Source organism: Ovis canadensis, chromosome 16, assembly GCF_042477335.2.
Source record: "Ovis canadensis isolate MfBH-ARS-UI-01 breed Bighorn chromosome 16, ARS-UI_OviCan_v2, whole genome shotgun sequence".
NCBI classification, from domain to species: domain Eukaryota; kingdom Metazoa; phylum Chordata; class Mammalia; order Artiodactyla; family Bovidae; genus Ovis; species Ovis canadensis.
The window spans coordinates 31,302,500-31,323,551 of NC_091260.1; the positions used below are offsets into that span (position 1 = coordinate 31,302,500).

Genomic DNA, 21,052 nt, shown 5'->3' on the forward strand with positions numbered 1-21,052 from the left:
CTATTTTCATAGTTAATACAGAAAAATAGAAAAGGTATTTCCAGGGACATATTTACACTTACATGCTGACATAAAAATAACTCAATGACTATAGCTACCATGTGTAAGGTATTATACTAAACCCACTAGAAAACAAAGGGCTGACTGCTTACAGCGCATAGCTATATTACCCAGGTAAGTTATCTAATCTTTCTAGAACTTAGGTTCTCTGTTAAATGGGTAAAACTGCCATGTCTACCTCATAGGATTATAGTGGTAAAGAACCTGCCTGCCAATGCAAGAAACACAAGAGACACAGGTTTGATCCCTGGGTTGGGAAGATTCCCTGGAGACAGCAATGGCAACCTGCTCGTTTTCTTGCCTGGAGAATCCCATGGACACAGGAGCCTGGTGGGCTACATACAGTCCATGGGGTTGCAGAGAGTTGGACACAACTGAGCAACTGAGCATATATAGTGTGCTATATATATAATGATTTAAAGCAATGGCATAATATGAGGTATACAGGTAAGCAGACAAATATAAGACAGATAAGATAGGCATGGTGCTTCCCATGTGGCTCAGTGGTAAAGAATCTGCCTGCCAATGCAGCAGGCAGAGGAGTTGCAGGTTCAATCCTTGGGTAGGGAAGATCCCCTGGAGTAGGAAATAGCAACCCTCTCCAGTATTCTTGCCTGGAAAATTCCATGGATAGAGGAGCCTGAAGGGCTGCAGTTCATGGGGTTGCAAAGAGTCAGACATGACTGAGCAACTGAGCACGATTTGGTGTCTCAGTTAAGTTTCCTTTAGTTGCAAATAACAAGCAAGAGTTTTAAGTAGTCAATATTTACTTACTGAGCACTTACTATGTGCCAAGCACTAGGTTAAGAACTAGTAAAGAGAAAGGGAAAATTTATAACACAGAACTCAAAGGCAAACTTGCAGCTGAACATCATTCAGAAAGAAATGGAACTGGGTACTGGAAAGTTGCTGGAAACCTAGGAAACATTCTGTCTTTCTACATACAGGGTTAGGAGCACTGACCTCCTTGCAGTTAAAAATCCACCCGTAACTTTGCAGTCAGATTTCCACATCTGCAGTTCTGCATCAGCGGAATAAACCAACCAATGATCATGTAATACCATAGTATGAACTTACTGAAAAAAATCTGTGTCTAAGTGGACCTATTTCAAGCCTGTGTTGTTCAAAACAAACAAAATAAAAAAGCAAAATGAAAACCTGTGCTGTTCAAGGGTTAATTGTACTTCTCTTTCCAGACTGGTTTCCATTTTTTTCTTAGTAGATAAGAGATTTTTTTTCTGTAACAAAGGTTAAGCGGTGGACTGAAGACAGTCCCCCCAAAGCTACCAAGTTCATAAGTTACTATTCCTAGTCATATGGAAAGACTGCTACTATTAGCTTTTTCTTTGACTTTTTACCTTAATTGCAAAGGCCTGACAGGGATCAAGTGTCCATCCTTGTCTAAACACAGGGGCAGCTAATTGTTAAGTTGAACAAATATTCTAAATGGCATTTAAAACAAATATTATCCACAATTCAGAAAAGAGGAGACTAAGTCTGAGAAGTATGAGTTACTTTCCCATGTTCATGTGGGTTGTCGTTTAGTCACTAAGTTGTACCTGACTCTTTGCGACCACATGGACTGTAGCTGACCCAGCTCCTCTGTCCATGGGATTTTCCAGGCAAGAATACTGGAGTGGGTTGCCATTTCCTTCTCCAAGGAATCTTCCCAACCCAGGGATCAAGCCTGTGTCTCCTGCTTGGCAGGTGGATTCTTTACCACTGAGCCTCCTGGGAAGATGTTCATGTGGGCAGAGAATGAAACAGAAACAGAATTCAAATCCCGAGGCTGGGCAAGTTTAGGACCAGCACACAAAAATGAGTGCCTCCTTCAATTCTGCATATACGGAGCTTTGCTCCCCTCACCCTAGTCTGAACTCTGCTAATGCTTCATAGTTCTTCTCACTGTTCCCGTCCTGAAATGTAACACAGTCACAACTTTCAAAGAACTACAAAAGCTTTAAAAAAGTTTCATCAATTCAGATTGTAAAAGTTTTTGCAAAGAGAATAAACATGAAATTATGCATGTTCTTAATGATTTTATATATAAATAATTTGCTTTCCAGAAGTTATAACTAAAAGCAGAAACTTACCTTCCCATTCTGTTGGGATATCCCCCACTTCATAGTCTATTTCTCTTTTATTTGCTGCTTCTACAATTCTTTTCTCTCGAATAGTTTGTCCTGGAAGACAAAAGTGAGAATCGCATTTTTAAAAGAACCCATGGCACAGTCAGAACTTTCCTGGTAGCTCAGCTGGTAAAGAATCCACCTGCAATGCAGGAGACCCTATTTTGATTCCTGGGTTGGGAAGATCTCCTGGCAAATGGATAGGCTACCCATTTCAGTATTCCTGGGCTTCCCAGGTGGCTCAGAGGTTAAAGAATCCATTTGCAATGTGGGAGATCTGGATTCAGTCCCTGAGTTGGGAAGATCCCCTGGAGGAGGGCATGGCAACTCACTCCAGTATTCTTGCCTAGAGAATCCCCATGGACCAAGGAGCCTGGAAGACTACATCCCTCGGATCGAAAAGAGTTGGACACTACTGAGCGGCTAAGAGCAAAGCACATGACACAGTCACCACTAAAAGAAGTATTTTCTCTTTAGATATTGCACACTTCTTCCTATGATAAGAGACTGAACAGGAAAAAGAACAGATTTCATTTAGATTTAAGTATATTAGAAAAAGCAGCTTCTAAACTACTTGACTTCAGTTCAGTTGCTCAGTTGTGTCTGACTCTGTGACCCCATGAACCGCAGCACGGCAGGCCTCCCTGTCCATCACCAACGGCCGGAGTTTACACAAACTCATGTCCATTGAGTCGGTGATGCCATCCAACCATCTCATCCTCTATCGTCCCCTTCTTCTCTTGCCCTCAATCTTGCCCAGCATCAGGGTCTTTTCAAATGAGTCAGCTCTTTGCATCAGGTGGCCAAAGTATTGGAGTTTCAGCTTCAACATCAGTCCTGCCAATGAACACCCAGGACTGATCTCCTTCAGGATGGACTGGCTGGATCTCCTTGCAGTCCAAGGGACTCTCAAGAGTCTTCTCCAACACCACAGTTCAAACGCATCAGTTCTTCGGTGCTCAGCTTTCTTTATAGTCCAACTCTCACATCCATACGTGACTACTGGAAAAACCATAGCTTTGACTAGACGGACCTTTGTTGACTAAGTAATGTCTCTGCTTTTTAATATGCTATCTAGGTTGGTCATAACTTTCCTTCCAAGGAGTAAGTGTCTTTTAATTTCATGGCTGCAATCACCATCTGCAGTGATTTTGGAGCCCTCCAAATATAAAGTCAGCCACTGTTTCCCCATCTATTTGCCATGAAGTGATGGGACCAGATGCCATGATCTTCGTTTTCTGGAGCTTTAAGCCAACTTTTTCACTCTCCTCTTTCACTTTCCTCAAGAGGCTTTTTAGTTCTTCTTCACTTTCTGCCCTAAGGGTGGTGTCATCTGCATATCTGAGGTTATTGATATTTCTCCCGGCAATCTTGAATCCAGCCTGTGCTTCTTCCAGCCCAGTGTCTCTCATGACGTACTCTGCATAGAAGTTAAATAAGCAGGGTGACAATATACAGCCTTGATGTACTCCTTTTCCTATTTGGAACCAGTCTGTTGTTCCATGTCCAGTTCTAACTGTTGCTTCCTGACCTGCATATAGGTTTCTCAAGAGGCAGGTCAGGTGGTCTGGTATTCCCATCTCTTTCAGAATTTTCCACAGTTTATTGTGATCCACACAGTCAAAGGCTTTGGCATAGTCAATAAAGCAGAAATAGATGTTTTTCTGGAACTCTCTTACATTTTTGATGATCCAGCGGATGTTGGCAATTTGATCTCTGGTTCCTCTGCCTTTTCTAAAACCAGCTTGAACATCAGGAAGTTCACAGTTCATGTATTGCTGAAGCCTGGCTTGAAAAATTTTGAGCATTACTTTACTAGCATGTGAGATGAGTGCAATTGTGTGGTAGTTTGAGCATTCTTTGGCATTGCCTTTCTTTGGGATTGGAATGAAAACAGACCTTTTCCAGTCCTGGGGCCACTGCTGAGTTTTCCAAATTTGCTGACACATTGAGTGCAGCACTTTCACAGCATCATCTTTCAGAATTTGAAACAGCTCAACTGGAATTCCATCACCTCCACTAGCTTTGTTTGTAGTGATGCTTTCTAAGGCCTACTTGACTTAGGATATCTGGCTCTAAGTGAGTGATCACACCATCGTGATTATCTGGGTCATGAAGATCTTTTTTCTACAGTTCTTCTGTGTATTCTTGCCACCTCTTCTTAATATCTTCTGCTTCTGTTAGGTCCAAATCATTTCTGTCCTTTATTGAGCCCATCTTTGCATGAAATGTTCCCTTGGTATGTCTAATTTTCTTGAAGAGATATCTAGTCTTTCCTATTCTATTGTTTTCCTCCGTTTCTTTGCATTAATTGCTGAGGAAGGCTTTCTTATCTCTCCTTGCTATTCTTTGGAACTCTGCATTCAAATGGCATATCTTTCCTTTTCTCCTTTGGTTTTTGCTTTTCTTCTTATCCCAGCTATTTGTAAGGCCTCCTCAGACAGCCATTTTGCTTTTTTTGCATTTCTTTTTCTTGGGGATGGTCTTGATCCCTGTCTCCTGTACAATGTTACTACTGCTTCTGTCACTAAAACTACTTCAGAAATTTTAAATTTCCTACCATAGTATGAAAAAGTAATTTTGGCAGAATAAGTCTAGGTTTTGTGTAGAGAAAAAGAGAAATCAATTAATTTGTAGGCCAATTAAAAAAACATTTTTATTAACAACAAAGTGTGTTTAACTCTTTCACACCCTGCAAGTATATATAGGAGAGATGCCAGAGGCTGCTGTTACTGCCCAAGGGAATCAACATTTTTGGCCCCACTATGGAAAATAATAGGGGGTTCCTTAAAAAAACTAAAAACAGAGATATCAAATTATCCAGCAATCCCATTCCTGGGCATGTATCTGGAAAAGATGAAAACTCTAATTTGAAAAGAGCAACGTACCCCAATGTTCACAGCACACTATTTACAATAGCCAAGCTATGGAAGCAACACAGGTGTCTATCAGAAGGTGGAACACACTACACTGTGGAATATTACTTGGCCATAAAAAAGAAAGAAATATTGCCATGTGAAGCAACCTGGAAGGACCTAAAGATCAGCATACTAAATTAAGTCGCAGAAAGACAAATATTATATATTACTTATATGTGAAATCTAAAAAATAATACAAATGAACTTATTTTCAAAACAGAAAGACTCACAGACATAGAAAATAAACTTATGGTGACCAAAGGGGAAAGGGAGGAAAGTGAGGAATTAATTAGGCATATGGGATTAATAGGAATAAACTGCTATACATAAAACAGATGAGCAACAAGGATTTACTGTATAGCACAGGGAACAATATTCAATATCTTATGATAATCTATAATGGAAAACAATCTGGAAAGTATGTGTGTGTATATATATATGTGTCTCTGTGTGTGTATTTATATATATGTGCATGTGTGTGTGTGTATATATATATATATATATCTGAATCATTTTTCTACATACTTGAAACTAACACAATATTGTAAAACAACTATATGTCAATTAACAAAAAGTCCTGATTATATCCTTTTGAAGCAACTTTATCAAAATGATGGTTTCAAAACACATTTCTTTGTCATTGAAACTTTAATCCTGAAGAAACCAGGTAATTTTCTACGGTTCAACAGTTAACAAGTCTGCCTGCCTATTTCAGGCAATGCAAGTTAAAAGAGAGAAGACACTGGTAAATAATGGTGAGGGGAGGAGTATGGCTTAACAATGATCAAACCAGTCAGGGAGAGAAATCTGGGCCTCGCAAAATACTACTTTCTCCTCCCACTCCTATGCCAACCTTACACTAATCCGAACGGACTAGGTGACATAATTCAAGAAGCTGACTTTGTTCCCTGCAAATCTCTCTCCCATATGACATGAAATTCTACCAATTAAAAAATTCCTTCGGGACTTTCCCTGCTGGTCCAGTGGCTAAGACTCCACGCTAAGATGAAGCCAAAAAAAATTTTTTTTCAATTATAGACAAGGAAACTTCTAGGAGTGACTGTGCAGGAGATAGGGAACTACAAAAAGGAAGCCTAAGATTACCGAGCGGCCAATTTTATTTCCTTTGCCTTAGTAATAGTAAGTGAAAGGTTAGGATTTCACAGGAAAGCCATTAATGACTAAAAACTCTGAGACGAGATCAAGGAATCTCTGCATTTTATTACGGACTCATTTAATCAGGCTGGTTTAATCCTGAGGTTCTCCAAGAGGAGTTCCCTTTTGCTTATCTTATCTTACCTAATAAATACACAGTAGGACAAGGGATCAGTAGTAAAGCTCCCAGGCTATAGGGACAAGAATTAGGGTAAAAGGAGCCTACAACAATGACCACTGCATTACTTTCATAGCAGAAGCTCAACATATATACATATATTTTTATTAAAATGCTACTTATATCCACATATATAAACACATCATAATAATAAGAGTTCCTATAAATTTAGCATAGACTAAATTCACTGAAGTATGTTTACATGACAATTTTCAAAACATTTGAGAGTCAAAATATCTGTGCCTTCATATAGTCCCTAACTTAAAACTAAGATGTAAGTATGTCTTTTTAGCAATAACAAGTACAGAAAATTATAGTCTAAAATACAAAATGCTAACAGATGGGCTTCTGAAAGTTCATATGTGTTCTATAAGGTTTTAAGTGTACGTCAATAAAATTGAGCATATGAGCGAATGGAGAGGTCTACCATTCACAGCAGCACCAGTAAATGTATACACGTGTATATCTATACATTTCCTACCCTCGAGTTTATAAGCCTCATTTAACCTATCTTAAGGATTTTAAAATCAAAAGTCCTATCTATTGGTGTATATAAGGAAAGACAAGAGTAATTCAAGAATTAGTCACTGATAATAGATGACATCAAAGGTTTATAAAACACATGTACACACCTTCAACAATACAAAATAAGGCCTTTATTTTATTGCATAACCTCTTAGTAACCAGATATGGGTTTTCCCCCTCAAATAAACTGTTTTAAGACTACTCCATTCTTTGGAATAAATGCTACTTGTACAACTATGAACTGGGAATAAAACTTATGCTTTGTACTTAGTAAGAAATTATGCACAAATTGAACACTTACTCATTCTAATATGTTTTCATACAAGAGTTGTAAAGAGGATCCTATGTACCACAGCAAAAAAAAAATTCCATCTAGTAAATGGAGTAAATATAAGTACTTACTCAAGTGTCTAATTTTATGGTCTAATTTACATTTAAAAATTAACTTAATAACAAAGACATTAAATCTAATGTATATATAGGTTTAATAAGGCCTAATACAACAATAAACAATCAACAGTGGTATACTCCATGAATATTAAGTAAAACAATATAATACTATATTTTACTTAATATTAAACAATATTAAATTAAAATAGCCAAAAGTCTGAATTTAGGTAGATCAATAATGGTCAATGGTATATGGATTTAAAGTCTGTGTAATAGTGCTGTGCTAAGCTGCTTCAGTTGTGTCTGACTCTTTGTGACCCCATGGCCTGTAGCCCACCTGGTTCCTCTATCCATGGGATTCTCCAGGCAAGAACACTGGAGTGGGTTGCCACGCTCTCCTCTAGGTGATCTTCCCGACCCAGGGACTGAATCTGCGTCTCTTAATAGACGGGTTCTTTATCACTAGTGCAACCTGGGAAGCCCAATGTATTGTTTCCCAAACTTAAAACTTTGTTTTAAAAAATATGGAATCCATTTAGTTAAAAGAAGAAAAAAGGCACGATTCTTTGGTATCAGGTAGATGATGGGTTTAGGTAAAAGATTTCATCTGTTCTACTGGGTTTCGGGCTTCCCTGGTGGCTCAGAGGTTAAAGTGTCTGCCTCCAATGCGGGAGACCCGGGTTTGATCCCTGGGTCGGGAAGATCCCTTGGAGAAGGAAATGGCAATCCATGCCAGTATTCTTGCCTGGAGAATCCCATGGACGGAGAAGCCGAGTAGGTTACAGTCCATGGGGTCGCAAAGAGTTGGACAAGACTGAGCGACTTCACCGACTACTGGGTTTCTGTCACAGAGTATAAGGACCCTGGACACAGACAAAGGAAAGAAGAGCTCGAGTAGAGAGCCCTAAACTTCACTCATGCAAGTGCCTGCTTTGCAATTTTGGTCACACTCTGTGGTATTAATTCCCTAATATTTTTCTTTAATTTTGACTTGCTTTATTCTTCAATATTCACTTTTACTTTACCCCACCTTCCCCTCAAAAAACCCAGAAAATCACTGATTTAATATACTAGTTGTATTGTGTTCAAACATACATAAAATAAATATCTTTAAATGTAATGGGTTGTCTTTGTACCTCGTGAAGTCATCTTGAACACTAGTCTGGAGAGACAGGCCCAGTGGCACATACGTTGATACAGGGCATAGGAATCAACATACCAGTAAGAAATTACTATGGATAGGAAATGGTCAGTGAACATTGAAGTATTGTTTGGATTGTGTTTACTCTTCATTGCAAAAAACCCTACGTTATGTACAATCTTAGGTTAGGTTTGAAAGGCGGCAGCAAAGATCTTAGAAGTAGTAAGGGAGTGGTACTTGTCTCAGTATATACTTTTGAATAAGTTTGAAAACATGCTTATGTTCTATATATTCAAAAAATTAAATAAACATAGATGTGAAAGGAAAATAAAGGAAATGAAAGCAAGCTGAAATAAATAAACCCAACTTTATTTCAGACTAAAAACACAACCATACTGAATGGGGAAAGAAAAGAAAGAACTATAGCAGGTAGCTTATGAACATGGTATTTGCATATGTACCCTAAGTCTTGGGCAGGAAAAGACCCGCAGATACATCCTGAACTGTTTATAGTATCTTTGTTTTCTGTCGTGGTATGGGTAAGGCAATTCTGAAACTACTTTAGATGCATGATTCAGCAAATGTGTATATGTATTAATGTTACTGGAAGCCAGAGCTCTCATTGTGGAAGGATATATAGACATGCAATGGGAAAAGGCAAAAAAGACCAGGGGTAAGATTGAAACTGGAGATAATGGCTTATGACAAATAAGATAGACATGTATTTGTACACAGATATATGTATTTTCACATATACATGTATACACTTTTCTGGTTCTATTTGCAGAAAGAGCCTAGAAGCAAAGGCCTTAGTAGCAAGAAGGATTCCTAATTCTCAAATCTTGGTCTCTATGCCATCATCCATCAAAAGAAATCAGGATTCCTCAGAAAAATGGTTGATTTCAGGCCTAGGGCAGGGTGGATTCAAGGGGAGCCTGGAACATCTTGCTATGCCAAAAAGACAAGAGTTAAAAAAAAAAACAATGATGATAATAGGGGCCTGTTACAAGGACTTAAGAGCCAGCTTGAAGGTGCAGACACTGGCTAAATCTGGGATAATCTGAGCACCAAAATAATCCAGGAATTACAGACCAGCAATTGTCAAAGTGTAAAAGAGAGATCTGTAGGGTGCCTATGACCCTTTTAGGTGATTCTGAGGCTTTTAATAATGCTAAGATGTTATTTTCCTCTTAATTTTTTCATGAATGTACAATGGAGTTTTCTAGAGGTTATATCATATGTGATATAGTAACATACTGAATGAGGAAACAGATATGAAAAATCCACCTATCTTTTATTAAGTCACACATTAGGAGGATTTGCATATAAAACAAAGCAATGCTACTCTTTTCTCTAAATGTATCTGTTTTGGAAAGTATAGTTATTTCTGATCAAAATACATTCTTTCCATAAATATGTAATGAATTTATTAGAGTTATTTTTAATGAATTATTAAATACTTTTAAAATTCCATTTTAGTTTCAATATAATAAATATTAAATATATACCTTATAAACAAAGCTCTTTCAATAATTATTAAGAGTTTAAAGGGATTCTGAGACCAAAACGCATAAGAATTATATAGCAGTGAAAAGAATGGAATCCACAAAGCCAAACCACTAAACATGTAGATAAACAGATGAATAAGTAAATAAATTGAGATTAAAACACTCTTGTTTACCACAGTGCCAAACAGGATATGCGCAGTAACTGTAAGAGCTGGAAAATCATCATTTTGTAACCATCCTGATAAAGAATGGTTCTGGTCAGAATCATTAAGAGGAGAGGATTCTGTCTTTTGTTTTCATTTGGATGTAATTTCCCTTTCCTCTACATTTAGGGTGTCCCTACACATTGGAAAACTAAATAAAACTTACTTGGTTAGAAATTTATAAAATTTCTAATTTGTTACCTCAAATACTGCTTTCCTAGGGTCTCAGTGACGCTGCTGATGAGTAAGACTCTTGACAGGTACCAGTCTGAGGCAGACGACACCAATGGCCCAGAAGAATGAAACTGCAGACTTACGTGTTTCTCCTTACTTGGGCCACTGCTCCTTTCCTAATCCATCCACAGAGGCTAGGAAAAATATTTAAGCAGACTTTAATCTTTAAATGTTGAAGCATCAGACTCACAAAATATCTACCACAGGGGAGAAGAAGCTTTCTCCCATGAACACCAAGTCAAAGATGGAGGCCTATGTTGGTGGTGGCCCATGAGCACATGCAGTCCTGGTGAGGGTTTTCAGCCAGCTGTCTACTTCCAGCCCCGTATTCCTGCTGGTGGAGCACCACGAGGACAATGGACGGAATTCAGGGGCGACTCTGAGGTGGAAAGAGAGACTGGGCTGAGTACAGTGGCACATCTCTGGGATCGCTATCCCCTTGAAAACAAGCAAGATTCAGGCCTTTGATGCCTGACAGGAGCCCCTGGCTTGGAGGAATGGTAATGAAGTAGGCAGAATGGCCAAGTAAGATCTTTGCTGCCTGACTGACGTCTGGTCCTTTACCCCAGTGGCAGAGATCAGTGCAAACCAGGTAATAATTCTCAATCAGTCTGTGTCGTGATGTATAGAAGATTGAATTTTGCATACGAAAGGAGGCTTAGAAGTGTCGATGCATAATATATGAAAGCGTGGGCTACTGAAAGCCAAGACCCACACTATATATGTTAGATTTGGATACCTAAAACCTTGTTATTCTGAACTCTTTACATTTTAAAAAAAAACATCAATTAAGAGTACTAAATAAGAATCCTTACACTGAAAGTCATTTTCCAATTTGACTTACAGCATAATTTGACTGAAGTTACTCAGAGGTAACATTTTTTTTTTTTTAACTATGAATCTGCTATGTACCAGGCAATGTTTATGTGCCCTTGATATATTATCCATTATCTATAAAATAATCTTTTACAGATGAGGAAAATGAGACATAAGGTGATTAGCTTATCCAAATACACACAACTAATTAAAGTAGTAGAACCAGTATTTGCCCCCAAGCTTTTTTTGGAATCCTAACAGGAAGCATTTTCCATTTAACACTTTAAAATTAGCATTTACAAAGTCTGCACATAGTATCATTATAGATATCCAATTAAAAACTAACATTTTATTCATAACTATCATAAGCTATTATTTTTCCATAGTGATCAAATGAGGCGTTCCTGCTTGAAAATGAAATGATTGTATAATTTGACATATTCTACGTATATTTATGTGAGCACTGAAGACTATCTCAGCAGGACTCAGCAGGTAATACTTTTTAAAAAGTAATTAAAGAGGCCTTCCAGATAAGCTTTCAGAATTTTTAAGACTGCCAACTAGTTCAATGGATTACCTAAAATCTTATTAGCTTCCCCATTCTTACAGGTTTCCCATAAGGAATCTCAGCTTCTTCTATCTTAGAAAATCTGAAATTATATAAAAATGCTGGGTTATTCTAAAATGCCTTATACAATATGGTTTAACTTTCTAGAACTCAAAAGTGAGAGGTCTTAAACTATACCCAGAAAAACAGTGGAAAAATCACAAGGGATCTACTTCCTTTATTATCATAAACATTTTGTGGCAAGTTTATAGCACAACAATACTCTTTTGTTTAAATCTGACTTCATAAATTTTTCAAAGGCTGTAAATAACATTTGTAAAATTTAGGTCTGAATGTATACAGGAAGAACATCAAAATTTAAGACAAAAAAAGATGAACCTACCGCCAATTTGTGTCTGTGCTTTTTCACATGGACAATAAACTCTTATTTACTGTCTTTTTTTAGAGTTCCATAGTAATATTATATGCAGAGTACATCATGCGAAATGCCTGGCTGGGTGAATCACAAGCTGGGGTTGCCGGGAGAAATATCAACAACCTCAGATATGCAGATGACATCACTCTAATGGCAGAAAGCGAAGAGGAACTAAAGAGCATCTTGATTAGGGTGAAAAAGGAGAGAGAAAAAGCTGGCTTGAAACTCAGCATTAAAAAAAGGATGATCATGGCATTGGGTCCTATCACTTCATGGCAAATAGAAGGGGAAAAAGTGGAAGCAGTAACAGATTTTATTTTCTTGGGCTTTAGAACTACCGCAGATGGTGACTGCAGCCATGAAACTTAAAGATGCTTGCTCACTGGAAAGAAAGCTATGACAAACCTAGATAGCATATTAAAAATTGGATATATCACTTTGCCAACAAAGGTTCACATAATCAAAGCTACAGTTTTTCCAGTAGTCATGTCATGTACAGGTGTGAGAGTTGGACCATAAAGAAGGCTGAGCATTGAAGAATTGATAGTTTTGAATTGTGGTGCTGGAAAAGACTCTTGAGAGTCCCCTGGACAGCAAGGAGATCAAACCAGTCAACCCTAAAGGAAATCAACCCTGAATATTCACTAGAAGGACTGATGCTGAAGTTGAAACTCCAGTACTTAGGCCACCTGATATGAAGAGCTGAAATGCTGGAAAAGATCCTAATGATGGGAAAGGTTGAAGGCAAAAGAGGGGGGCAGCAGAGGATGAGATGGTTAGATAGCATCACCAACTCAATGCACACGAATCTGCGCAAACTCCAGGAGACAGATGACAACACCTTTATGGCAGAAAGTGAAGAACTAAAGAGCTTCTTGATGTGAAAGAGGAGAGTGAAAAAGCTGGCTTAAAGCTCAACATTCAGAAAACTGAAATCATGGCATCCAGTACCACCACTTCATGGCAAATAGATGGGGAAACAGTGGAAACAGTGTTAGACTTTATTTTGGGGGGCTCCAAAATCACTACAGATGGTGACTGCAGCCATGAAAGTAAAAGATGCTTACTCCTTGGAAGGAAAGTTATGACCAACCTAGACAGCATACTAAAAAGCAGAGACATTACTTTGCCAACAAAGGTCTGTCTAGTCAAGGCTATGGTTTTTCCAGTGGTCATGTATGGATGTGAGAGTTGGACTATGAAGAAAGCTGAGTGCAGTAGAAGTGATGCTTTTGAACTGTGGTGTTGGAGAAGACTCTTGAGAGTCCCATGGACTAGAAGGAGATCCAGCCAGTCCATCCTAAAGGAGATCAGTCCTGGGTGTTCATCGGAAGGACTGATGTTGAAGCTGAAATTCCAATACTTTGGCCACCTGATGTGAAGAGCTGACTCATTTGAAAAGGCTAATGCTGGGCAAGATTGAGGGCAAGAGGAGAAGGGGACGACAGGATGAGATGGTTGGATGGCATCATCAAATCAATGGACATGGGTTTGGGTGAACTCCTGGAGTTGGTGATGGACAGGGAGGCCTGGCATGCTGCAGTTCATGGGGTCGCAAAGAGTCGGACACGACTGAGCGACTGAACTGACTGACCAGGAGACAGTGGAGGATGGAGGAACCTGGTGTGCTGCAGTCCATGGGGTCACAAAGATCGTACATGACTAAGCGACTGAACCACCACCAACAGTATATTATAAGCAAATAAAACTTGAAAATTCTCAAAATGTTATTCAAACAATAAGGTGGTTTAGTCGCTACGTCATGTCCAACTCTTGTGACCCCACGGACTAGACTACCAGACTCCTCTGTCCATGGGATTCTCCACGCAAGAACACTCAAATGGGTTGCCATTTCCTTCTCCAGGGGACTTTCTTGACCTAGGAATTGAACCCTGGTCTCTCGAACTGCAGGCAGATTCTTTACCGACTGAGCTATGAGGGAAGTCCCTATATATTGAAGAGTCTATTACAATAATCTAAAAAGATTCAAAGTCAAAAGTTCAGTAGGTTTTCTGATTCTAGTCCCAAATCAGGCACATACATCTTAGAAGTGTCCAGTATTTTACTTCATTTATGTCTTTTCCATTACTGCAGAAATCAAACATTGAAAATAGCTATGTTTTTTTAAAAAACAGACACCTGAATGTTCTGTATAAAATCACCTAGTTTCCAAACTGCAAGGAATTTTTTATGCTCAGAAAAAGTGCAGCTGTAATTACACTTGTCCCTCACCCCCAAAAGAATTAATCATTAAAAAGAAAAATTCAAATGATGGATTCATACTATTTATGAACATACATAATAATGTGTTCACTTTGAAGAGCTGAAAGAGAAGCAGCCGTCTGGTTTTGATTGATGTTTAGGAAATCGGTATCTTGAAGTACTTTATTCATCTAATATATTCTACAGTTCTTTGTAAAGCTAAATTATATTCAATGTATAAAGTATATTTATGTTGAGAATTTGAGCATTTGAAGAAATAACACAAAAAACTAACATTTGATGATTCTGCTATATAACTATGTCTGAATCATGACAGATGAGTTAAATGTCTTAAATACACATAAAAAGGGAAGGACAATAAAGGAGGGTATAAAATTTTTTTTAGCCAAATTAAACAGGCTTTAAAACATATTATACAGAAATTTCAGGTTTTAAAAAGACGTATTCTTACAATGAGGAAATTTATAATTGGCTGAAAAAAATTTTTTCATTTTGAAGTGAAAGTTGTTAGCTAAAGCAAACAAATTCCAATCTGGTACATCCTTAATATAAAAAGGAATAGTATTTTCTCCTCTCAAAATTAGCAAATACTCATAGTGTTGTAAAACAAATATAATCAAAGCATTTGATTTCCATTTGAATACTTGGGTCTGTCAATAGAGAGGCAAAGAGAGAAGCTGAAGGAATTAATTTTTAAAAGTAGCAAATATTATTAAAACTTAGAGAATTATTAAACTACGCTATACCACTTGCAAAGCTTGGGACTACCTCAAATTTTATTTTCCGATTTGAAAGGTAGATGACATAGCTGATCATTTGATTAATTTCTAGACCCAAACAGTTTCACAGAAATCAAATAGTTGTTGGCCATTTCTCAAAGATCATAAAAGCATCAAGGACTACCATGACTAATTCACAAAACAGATGACAGTTATAAACATGGATAATTTAGTGAAAATAGAGTATATTTTGTGATATATTAGTCTTAATTTTAAAATATATATATATATTTAGTTATTAGTCCATCAAATTATTAATATCTTTCATTCATCTATTTAGTTTGGTTGACATCAGGCACTACTTATGAATGAACAGAAATCTATTCTGATATAGAAAGAGACCACATATACTCATCTAATGAAACATGATACATTCATCTATTTAACAGGAACTATACTAGTATTTGTGAACCAGATTTCTGAGTATAAAAACTGGGCTCAGTTGCTAAGAGACTGAGGTGTCAATAATTTTCAAACTCTTAAGTTTGTAGATGAATTTATGAAACTGTTCAAAGCAGAGCTTCTCTGGTTGAAGCAGGCAGGGGTCCGTCCAAAGTACAATTTACTCTCCTCCCCTTCCCTGGAGACAACCTCCTTACATTGTTAGAGTCCCAAGAAGCACTGTGCAATTCACTAATACAGACCACATCCTGCACTTCTGAAACTGCAAAATCCACCCATGAACATATATTCGTTCTCCAGACAAAATCAAGATCTTGTGAATAGCAGAAAGACCATACTGCTTCTCTTCCTACCCAATCTTTCACGTAGTTAATCCTGTGATCTGTCGCAAATCCTGAGTGATCCATGTAAGACAATGCAGGATTGTTCCTTAAATTTCATACACTAAGGAGTGGTGGTGATGTAGTCGCTAAATCATGTCTGACTCTTGCAACCTCATGGACTGTAGCCTACCAGACTCCCCTGTCCATGGGATTTTCCAGGCAAGAATACTGGAGTGGGTTGCCATTTCCTTCTCCAGGGGATCTTCCCAACCCAGGGATTAAACCCAGATCTCCTGCACTGCAGGCAGATTCTTTCCTGACCGAGCCACCAGGGAAGCCCTAAGGAGATATAGGCCCACTTCAGTCGTGGAGTACTTTAAGATGGATGTCTCCAAATCACTGTGCACAGGAATGTGGGGACTGTTTCTAGTCAAAAGTATGCTGGTAATGCTCCTCAGGATATTACCTGCAAAAGAATCAAATAACTGGACTTAAAATCTCTTTTTTAGTAGTAATAAATGATAAAGCCTAACACTTTTTTCCTAAGCCTTGCTACTTCTTTATAAGCTTCCAGAGTCCAGAGACAATATAATTTAGCAACATATCAATAACATTTTGCTAAAGTGGTTTTATTCATCAGTATTATCTGATTCATTCAGAAAAGCAGAATCATATTTATTGAGCAACATTTATGTGCATAGTACTTAGCTGACATTTTTACTTCGGGCCACGAGCAACTTAACTACTGTATGACAATAGCACCACCTATTGGTTACCAAGGGCTCGTAACAATCCCAAATCCACCTGCTTCCTTGCCCTTCAGAAAGACTAAAGCATAATTTGGGCTCTTCTTTTATTCCAGCTTTGATTATTAAACCCACTTGAAAAAATTTTCAGCTGAGTTAAACCTACTTGAAAAAGTTATCATATATATATATATATATATATATATATATATATAAGTAAGTGTAAGTAAGTGTTAGTTGCTCAGTTGTGCCCGACTCTTTGTGACCCCATGGACTACAGCCCACCAGTCTCCTCTGTCCATGAGATTTTCCAGGCAGGGATACTGGAGTGGGTTGCCATTTCCTTCTCCAGGGGATCTTCCCAACCCAGGGATCAAACCCAGGGGTCTCCTGCACTGCAGGCAGATTCTTTACTGACTGAGCTACAAGGGAAGCTATATACACACAAACATATCCTTTTCTTCTCCTTCATCTCTCCTTTTAGAAAACTGTAGAGTTCACTGGTGGCTCAGAGGTTAAAGCGTCTGCCTCTGATGCGGGAGACCTGGGTTCAATCGCTGGGTTGGGAAGATCCCCTGGAGAAGGAAATGGTAACCCGCTCCAGTACTCTTGCCTAGAGAATCCCATGGACAGAGAAGCCTGGTAGGCTACATAGGTCCACGGGGTCGCAAAGAGTTGGACACGACTGAGCAACTTCACTTTCACTTTCAGATGGTAAAGAATCTGCCTGGAATTGGGGTTTGATTCCTGGGTCAGGAAGATCCCCTGGAGAAGAAAATGGCAACCCATTGAAGTATTCTTGCCTGGAGAATTCCATAGACAGGGTAGCCTGGCGGGCTATAGTCCGTGGGGTCACAAAAAGTCAGACACAACTGAGCAACTAATATCTCTCATCCTTCAGAGTTAATGCAACTCTCTTAATTGCACTGCTAAACAATATGTGTTTTTGCTGCTGCTGCTGCGTCGCTTCAGTTGTGTCCGACTCTGTGCAACCCCATAGATGGCAGCCCACCAGGCTCCTCCGTCCATGGGATTTTCCAGGCAAGAGTACTGGAGTGGGTTGCCATTGCCTTCTCCGGTGTTTTTGCTAACATTCAGCAATTCAGATGAACTGAGGGTTAAAAGGGATTTGAGAATTATTCTGGAAACCGAACCGCCATTTATAACACAATTACTATTGAAAAATGTGTTCAATTTAAGCAAGCTGCTTATGTGGAACTTTTGGAATTCAAGTAGGTTGGGAACTTGCTTTAAAACAAAAATATAAAAGCATTAAGGCCTCACTGTGGTTTCCAAGGCAAACGCAGGAACAGAATTCTGATACAAAACTATATTGCATATACCTTCCCCCTTTTTAGAGTTGATGAACATCTGTCTTGTCCTGTAGAATCTGAATCTTTCAGTACACACACTGGAATACTCAAAAAAACGATGGAGGTATATTGCTACTCTGCAGTGGCTCATTAAAGTTACACCAATGATATCAGATAATATTAGATCTCATTATTTTAACTTCATCTCTATGGTGAAAATTACCAGGATTACATCTATTACTCTAACCACTTCAGTTCAGTCCCTCATTCATGTCCGACTCTTTGCGACCCCGTGGACTGCAGCACGCCAGGCCTCCCTTGTCTAACTAACCACTTAATGAGCACCAACCATGAACTGATGTCCTTACATTTCTGTTACGCAGAGCTTTGTATCTTTCTGTAATACATCCTTAGTATCTAGCCCCTGAAGCTGTGCTGCCTTCATGGTAAACTCTGTAAGTGCTCATGTGTGGGAAGACCATGTTGAAGTGGGGAAATAAGATACCCCAAGCTAAGCAATCAATATGAAGCAACTTTTTAAAATGTAATTTGTTTGGGGGTTTTTCTTGGCTTCATGGCACAGCATGTGGGGTCTTAGTTCCTCAACCAGGAATCAAATCCGTGCCCCTTGCAGTGGAAGTATGGAGTCTTAACCAACTGGACCGCTAGTGAAGTACCAATAGGAGGTCATTTTTGTTTTGGTACCGGTCAAGTAGCAAAGGTTTTGTCCCTTGGCCTTTCCCCTGTACTTTAGTTCTAGAAACTGCTCCTGATAACCTGATTTGAATGCAATTTGTTACAGGCATTTGTTATATGCCTCTGCTCCATATACATGGTACTCGTAACTGCTCTCACCTGTCTGGACAGAATCCATTCTTGGTGGAAAGACAGATCCTACTCCTGTACACCAATTCCATGGTCTGCTGAAACTCGTCTACGGCTTAAGGATGATGTCAAGTGCCCAAGTTGCCAAGCCCTCTCTAGCCTTGCAAATCTCCTGTCTAGGACTAACTCATCAGGACTGGAAACCTATGGTCGGGTCTGCTGATTCATCAGTCGTTATGACATCGGGGCTTCCCAGGTGGCTCAGTGGTAAAGAATCTGCCTGCCAATGCAGGACACACAGGTGACTCATGTTTGATTACTGGGTCAGGAAGATCCCCTGGAATAGAAAATGGCCAGCCACTCCAGTACTTTTGCCTGGGACAGAGGAGCCCAGTGGCTACAGTCCAAAGGGTCACAAACAGTCAGACATGACTGAGCATGAGCACTCCTCTTCCCTCCTATGACATCCACCTGTCCTGAGCCTCAGCTGCTTTTCCCTTAAAATCTCTCAAGTCTTTGGATTGTACTATTGCTTTACTCACTTCCTAATTTAAAAACTTCAATTGTTTTCCTAATATTCATAAGAATATACTTAACATTATATTTTTCTTGTTAAATTGGTCAATAGTATGTTTTAAAATTATTTTAAGACAATTTCAATTGATTTTACTACTGCTCGCCATCCATGATGCAAACTTTCAACAAAATACATAAATACTTATTAATGTTCTTCTAATTTAATCTTTTTATATCATTATTACACACACACACACACCCCACCCAGGCCCTTGTTTCATGTCTATATTAATAGGCATATTATATTTCTTTCTTATATAACCATCCTGGGTAGACATTCAGGTAAGTCCATCATTTAAGGATCCATGCTGATGGCTATTCAGCCACTGTCAACATATGACTTTCAAGGTTTCCTGAGCACTGCCATTTCACTCAGCTAAAAAGAAGAGAGGGCCCCGAGAAACATATATGCAGAGTTTTATTGGCCAGGTCAGGAAGTGACTCACATTACTTCCACTCACAGTGCACTAGACAAAAACCCTAGTCATAAAAAACCCAGCTACACCTAATTTTAAAAGATGCTGGTAAATGTAGTATAGCTGTGTGTTCAGGAAGGAGAAAATGGATTTTAGTGGAGAGTAGTGGTCTGAAGTGACGCAGCAGCAGCAGCAGTGGTCTCTACAAATATATTCCTGGATAAAGCCAAATCAACAAAGAAATTGAGATGTGGTCACAGTGGAAGGTCAGAGGGGAGGCAGGTGTGAGTGGGCCCAGCCAAAGGAGACATGGCTGCCAAAGTGTTTGAGTCCACTGGCAAGTTTGGCCTGGCCTTAGCCATTGCAGGAGGCGTGGTGAACTCTGCCTTGTATAATATGGATGCTGGGCACAGAGCTGTCATCTTTGATGGGTTCGGTGGAGTGCAGGACATTGTCATAGGAGAAGGGACTCACTTCCTCATCCCTTGGGTACAGAAACCAATTATCTTTGACTGCCGCTCTCGACCACGTAATGTGCCAGTAAACATGGGTAGCAAAGATTTACAGAAAGTCATCATCGTCCTATGCACCCTCTTCTGGCCGGTGGCTAGCCAGCTTCCTCGCATCTTCCCCGGCATTGGAGAGGACTACGATGAGAGTGTGCTGCCAGTCCATCACTACAGAGATCCTCCAGTCCGTGGTGGCTCGGCGGGAGAACTGATCACCCAGAGAGAGCTGGCCCCCAGACAGGTGAGCGATGACCTCACAGAGCAGGCAGCGACCTTTGGGCTCATCTTGGATGACCTATCCTTGACCTTTGGGAAGTTCACAGAGAGGTGGAAGCCAAACAGGTGGCTCAGCAGGAAGCAGAGAGGGCCAGATCGGAGGAGGAAAAGGCTGGGCAGCAAAAGAAGGAAGCCATCATCTCTGTGGAGGGTGACTTCAAGGCAGCGGAGCGGATCGCCAACTCACTCACAACCGCCACTGCCATCGCAGCCGGTGATCCAGCTGTGCAAGCAGGAGGCCGCGGAGGACATCGCGTAGGAGCTGCCGCGCTCTCAGAACATCACCTACCTGCCCGGAGGGCAGTTGGTGCTCCTCCTGCTGCCCCAGTGAGGCCCACATCTCCTGGGCCATCTGGACCATAGCCCCCAAGATGTTCAGCACCACCTTCCTTCTGCTACCTCAGAAATCACTGTGAAAATTCAT

The 21,052-nt window shown here is 39.5% G+C and overlaps 1 protein-coding gene and 1 pseudogene across 1 annotated transcript in view; one reads left to right on the plus strand and one right to left on the minus strand.

Moving 5' to 3' along the window:
• NDUFAF2 (NADH:ubiquinone oxidoreductase complex assembly factor 2) overlaps nt 1-21,052 on the minus strand; it is a 174,979-nt gene that overhangs the window by 71,391 nt on the left and 82,536 nt on the right. Inside the window, exon 2 of the mRNA XM_069556471.1 lies at nt 2,154-2,243. Within this exon, the coding sequence (XP_069412572.1) occupies nt 2,154-2,243 (90 nt within the window). The remainder of the gene's footprint in view (nt 1-2,153; nt 2,244-21,052) is intronic.
• Nucleotides 20,152-20,959, plus strand: LOC138421968 (prohibitin 1 pseudogene; annotated as a pseudogene).